Source organism: Tetrao urogallus (genome assembly GCF_951394365.1).
Source record: "Tetrao urogallus genome assembly, chromosome: 22".
NCBI classification, from domain to species: domain Eukaryota; kingdom Metazoa; phylum Chordata; class Aves; order Galliformes; family Phasianidae; genus Tetrao; species Tetrao urogallus.
In genome coordinates this window covers 403595-409594 of record NC_136835.1, presented here as the reverse complement: position 1 = coordinate 409594, position 6000 = coordinate 403595, and the positions used below count along the sequence as shown (strand labels likewise).

At 44.9% G+C, this 6000-nt stretch overlaps 1 protein-coding gene across 1 annotated transcript in view; it reads right to left on the bottom strand.

The window, feature by feature from the left end:
* Window positions 1-2574: 2574 nt before the first annotated feature.
* Window positions 2575-6000, bottom strand: part of LOC306954690 (von Willebrand factor A domain-containing protein 5A-like) — a gene marked incomplete at both ends in the record, with an annotated part of 109311 nt that continues 105885 nt past the window's right edge. Inside the window, 3 exons of the mRNA XM_079545850.1 lie at window positions 2575-2654; window positions 2824-2944; window positions 3574-3797. Coding sequence (XP_079401976.1) covers window positions 2575-2654; window positions 2824-2944; window positions 3574-3797 — 425 coding nt within the window. The remainder of the gene's footprint in view (window positions 2655-2823; window positions 2945-3573; window positions 3798-6000) is intronic.

Sequence of the window (6000 nt, the reverse complement as noted above, 5' to 3'; positions counted from 1 at the left end):
CAGAACAGATATTAAACAGATCCCTGGGGAACACCGCTGGTTACCGGTCACCAGCTGGATGCAATTCCATTCACCACCACTCTCTGGGTCCAGCCCTCCAGCCAGTTCTTTACCCAGCACTGAGGGCACCTTTCCAGGCCATGGCTGCAGCTTCTCCAGGAGAATTCTGTACAAAGTATAGCTCAACACCCAGGACTTAGATGATACCGAGGCTGTTACTCTCATTGCTATACATGCGTCTGACACCTTCACTGACATTTTTGTTAGAACTGACGAAGGAACACCAAGGGAACAAGAAATTCATCTTGGGCTACCTCAGATGCTCTGGAGTACCAAAGAAATAAAGATTCATTTCCCTCACAGTCAGACTTGGAAGTCAAACTGAATAGAGAATAACACCCATGTGAGTTAGAAATGTTATTCAAATAGAGGTGTTTTAGGGTAACTGATACATTGCCATGGTGTGATACAAAACAGGGTGCATCTGGTACGAACCAGATACATCCTGGAGCAGCTGCTGGAGACAAAGCAGACTTCTAAAAGTTAGAAGAACTCAGAAGTTCCCAGGCAATGTTATTGTCATGATATACTCTTAAGTTAACCACCAGTTCCTTTTTGAGTAATACAGACTAGTAAGCAGTTAAAAGCATTTTTTTTTTTTTTTTAATCTGAGCTCAAGGATCTGTTTACCATGAAGGGATTCATACCATGAAATGACCAACCAAGGATATCAGAAATCATAGAATTATATTATCACAGAAAGTTTTGGGTTGGAAGAGATCTTAATGACCATCTAATTCCAACACCCCTGCAATGGATGGGGACACCTTCCACCAGACCAGGTTGCCCAAAGCCCCATCCAATCTGGCCTTGAACAATTACAGGGAGAGGACAGCTGCACTTCTCTAGGTAAGCCGTTCCTGTGCTAAGCTGTACTGGGGGACAAAGGAATGGAGCAGAGCTGGCAGCTCTTTAAGGAGAGTTTTCTTAGAGCACCAGAGCTCTCCATCCCCAAGCATGTGAAGTGAAACAGGGGAGGCAGGAAACCAGCATGGTTGAAGAAGGACATTCTGGTCCAATTGTGAGATAAGGAGGAAATGCACACACTATGGGATCAGAGGTAGGTGGCCTGGGAAGAATATAAGGATGCAACCTAGATGTGCAGATCAGGAAAACCAGGCAGCATGTGGAACTGAACTTGGGAAGGGATGTGAAAGTTAACAAGAAGGGATTCTACAGGTACACTGGTCAGAAGGGAAAGGCTGTGGAGCATACACCCCCTCTGGTACATGAGAAGGAAGAAATGGCAACAATAGACACAAGAAGGCCGAGGTATTTGAGCTCTTTATCTCAGCGTTCAGAGGCAGCCAAGCATCTCTCAAGTCCCTGGACATCTACAAGAGGACTGGGGGAGCAAAATCCCTCCCACTGTAAGAGAAGAGCAATTTTGAGACTGTCTGATCAGTACCAGCTTTGTTTCAGAAGAAAACAGGGAGTAAACAAAGTTATATTCTATAGTTGCTTTTACTTGTGACAGTTTGCATTAGCAAACAGTTCCGAGAAATGGTAACAGGGAATGTAGCAATTGGGCAGATCAGGGCAATGGGAAAGGGGTTACAACAAAGGTGTGATGACAAGAGAGAGGTGCTATAAAGGAAGCAGATTGCTCACCAGTACCTGAAGAATCTGGGTTTGCAAATGAAAGCTTCACCAAGGAGGAATCGCCAAGAAAAGATAGCAGTCAGCAGGGCAGGCACAGTCAGCCCTTAAATGAGGTCTAAGAGAGGTGCAGCCAGGCTCCAACCCCTTCCTATCACACAGGTAAATTGCCTTCACCTGTGCTCCCAGGGCTGACTGGGTCTTTTGCCCAGATAATCAGTGGTTCAGGCTGTGACTCAGCATTACCATACAGGGAGCTATCACAGGTCAGTTTTCATTCCCATAAAGCTGTCTGCATATGGATGTCTTGCTCTGGACATTTTGTGGCGGCTTACTAGTTACAAAAACTTTTTACTTGGCCTCCTGTTTAAGGAATGCACCTTTTTACTATTTATTTCCTAGTTTTGGGGTAGTGCTGGGTGGACTGTGCTGATCCTTGACTCATACTATAAACAGAGGTTCTCTACATAGCTTCACAATGGCCAGGGCTGGCATGGCATAGAATAGCATGCAGATTCACATATTCTGCATAAATCTTTCCTTGGGTTTACACAGAACATACACATTTCAGTTCCCTCACTCCTACAGCAGCATGGTGAAGAGAATAGGAAGATCAAAAGCAAAAGAACTCATGTTGACATAAAGACAATTTAGTAAGTGAGGAAAGAGGAAAAAAAACCCCACCAATTATGTACAGGCAATAACTTCTGATGTAAACATGATCACCATCTTCCACAAGTAATCATCCAGTCAATTTCTAAGCAGCTCTCACCTTGAAAGACAACATCCCTGACCCCATCCCCAACTTGCCCAAGTTCTTCCCGTCCTCTCTCCCTCCCCCCCCCTTCCCTTTCCCTTCATCAGTTGTCCCGGTGTATCCCTTGCATGGATACACCCCCTGTAGCATGGGGAAGTTCAGATCCTGAAGATGGTGGGCTCTACAAAACAGCCTAGGAGAGAATTCACTGCTTCCAGACATTCATCCAGATGGATCTCTGCAAGAAGAAAGAAAATGTTGAGAGGGTACACTACTCAGAAAGGGAAGATAGTGTGTATTGAGTCCCATAGACTGCCACACAGGAGCAGGGGAAAGAGGAACATGGAAATTGGTTGTGCATTTTCCAGGAAAGGCCCATAGTATGAATTTTCTAAGCAAAATCTTACCAGCTCTGTCCCACAGCCAACTACGAGCTTTGGCCTCCAGAAGTTCTGACCAGGACACCCTCCATTTATACTGGTGCAACCACACTAAGGCCAAAACTGTGGCAAAAACTGGCTTCACATCCTATTTGGGAGGGAGGGGGATGGGAAGAGATTGAACAATTAGTGGGAAGAAAGATGAATAAACCTTTGGACAAAGCTTTGTCTGAAAAAAAAGACCTCCGCACACACAAATTTATCTAGGCTTTAAAACCATCGAAGCCAGGAAGTTTCCAGATCATAGAATCATACACTCATAGTCTCATAGATTTAGACATGGATTTATAGAATCATAGAATGGCGTGGGTTGGAAAGGACATTAAAGATCATCTAGTTCAAACCCCCTGGCCATGGGCAGGTCTGGGTCTCCCACCCGCCAGATCCCATCCAATCTGACTTTGAATGCCTCTAGGGATGGAGCTTCCACAGCTTCTATGGGAAACCTGTGCCAGAGCTTCATCACTTTCTGAGTAAAAAGTTTCCTCCTAACCCCTTATCTAAATCTCCCCTCTTTTAGTTTAAAACCATTGCCTCTTGTCCTATTATTATCAGATCATGAAAAAGATACCTGTACTGATCTAATCTTTCCACAAGTAGAGAGGCTCTATATACTGAAGGTTTTCATCTCCTGTCTGTTCAACTCAGACTGTAAACTTGGAGCTAAGAAAAGTTCAGCTTGTGACATTTTCCCACACTTGACACTGATCTACTTACCTTACTGAGACTTTGTCCCTCAACATCAGCCTTCCTGAGCCCCAAGGCAGAGATCAGGGCTGAGGTGAGGGCCCAGGACCCATTTGCTTTCTGGAGTGCCACTACTATCCTGATACTGGAGAAGTTACACAGTTTTGTTGACAGTGGTGAAATTGTCCAGACCCAACTGGTGTTAAAAGCTGTTGGTTCTTCTATCATCTGCTCCTCAGGAGAAGACTCCTGCTCTAGAAAACAGAAATATTCACACAGTCCCTTTCAGATAAGCACTGGCTAGTCAGTTCAATAAAGGAAACTTGATGGTTGATGTTTGTTACAGGGGGAGGATGTCTTCACTCACAGGAAGCATCATGCCAGTGGGCTCTGATCCTGTTAGGAGATTTCAACCACCTAGGCATCTTCTGGAAGAAAGTGGTACAGCAGGTTGCAAGCAGTCTAGGAGACCCCTGGGACTCCCACACTCCTGGGTTGTGTTGAGGATAGATTCTTAATCCGGAGGATAGAAAGCCCAGTCAACAAGAAGAGACGTGTTACTGTGTCACAATACAGAGAACTCAGTGAAGTGGGCTGGATGTAGCATGGCTGCAGTCATCACGCCCCAGTAGAAGAAGTGATTTTGAGGAGTATAGGCCAGGCTACAGGGCAAGACCCTTACCCTCAGGTAGGCAAACTTTCAGTTGTTTGAGCATTGATGGATGGGATCTCCTGGGAAATTGCTTTCAGCAGTAAAGAAGCAGAAGAAATCTTGGATATATTTAAAGATATTTTTCTTAGGGTACAAGAACTCTCAATTCCAACATGCAAGAAATTGGGCAATGGAAAAGAGAGACCAGTGTGACTGAGTCAGGACTTCCTCATGATGCTAAAATTTAAAAAAAATAAAAATAAAAAAAAATTATAGACAGTGGGTTGTAGATCCCAGGAAGACTACAGAGATACAAACTGGAACACAGGAAGTTCCTTCTGAACATGAGGAAATATTTCTTTGCTGTGTAGGTGACCGAGCACTGAAATAGGTATTCAGAGAGGCTGTGGAGTCTCCCTCTGTGGGAGTGCTTGAAAGTCTTCTAGATGTGGTCCTGGGCAATCAGATTTAGTGACCCTGTATGAGCAGGGAATTGGGACTGGATGACCTCCAGATGTCCCTTCCAACCTCAACCATTCTAGCCACTTGTTTGCATCAAGTATGACCCATTCTTCTTAGCTTCCCGCCTTATATTTTCTCAATCCATCCACCTTATTTTGTCAATCCATAGAATAAATTCAATCTAGAGAACTACCCATCAGATTTCTACAATTCTGAAGAGGTCGTGTTTCTGCAGCAGTACAGTTTTCCTCCTGTCTGTTCCCCATTCTCTGTGTGTTTCTCTACAAACATTTGAAATGCCTCCAATATCACATAGCTTTTTCAGGGAAACGTGAGAACCTCCTCTGTCTCCTAAACATCTGCTTTATCCCTTGTGCCCTCAATTTCCTTCTGGTCTTCCCCAGCGCGCTCATTTTGCATTCCTCATTAGAAGAGCAAACCTATTTGCAGAAGTAATGTAGGCTCTGATGGTTTTCAGCCTCTCCACCAGGGCTCCAGTTTATTCCTGATAGTGTCATTGCTGTCCACATGAAAGAGCAGTGATAGGCCCATGAGCCAGAAGAACCTTGACAGTCTCTGAGAGTTCCTTGGTCCTGACCTCTGAGAAGCAACATGCTTTCAGAAATATCAAGCTGAGTTGCCAGCTGAGTACCCCCACACACTGCAGGAGAGAGTTTCCAGTAACTATTACATGCCTTTTCCTCTCTACTTGGACACCAGATTCAGGTTCATCTAATTCTGGATGCCTCACCTGAAAGTCCTTCTTTGTCCTCATCAGTGTCTCAGGTACTCTCTCTATTCTGCGGTTCATAGAATAGAATCATAGAATAAGTCGAGTTAAAAGGGCCCTTAAAGACCTTCTGTTTCCAATCCCCCCAGCCATGGGCAGAGTTTCCAACCACCGGCTCAGGCTGCCCAGGGCTCCATCCAGGGCTCCATCAACTGGCCTTGAATGCCTCCAGGGATGGGGAATCCACAGCTTCTCAGGGCAGCCTGTTCCAGTGCTTCATCACACTATGAGTAAAGAATTTCCTCCTATTATCTGACTCTTCTAATTCCTTTCTCTTAGTTTAAAACCATTCCCCTTTCACTATCAGACCATGTAAAAAGTTGTTTTTTACAAGCTTCCTTTAAGTACTGTAAGGCTGCAATGTGACCTCCTTGAAGCCTTCTCCAGGCTGAACAACTCCAGCTGTCTCAGCCATTCTTTGTACTCCAGCCCTCTGTTTGTCTCTGAGGCCCTCCCGTGTATCCACTCTAACAAATACTTTTTCTATCTTGTGCTGGAGGCCCCAGTTGTGGATGTAGTTCTCCAGATGGAGCCTCACAAGGGCAGAGCAGAA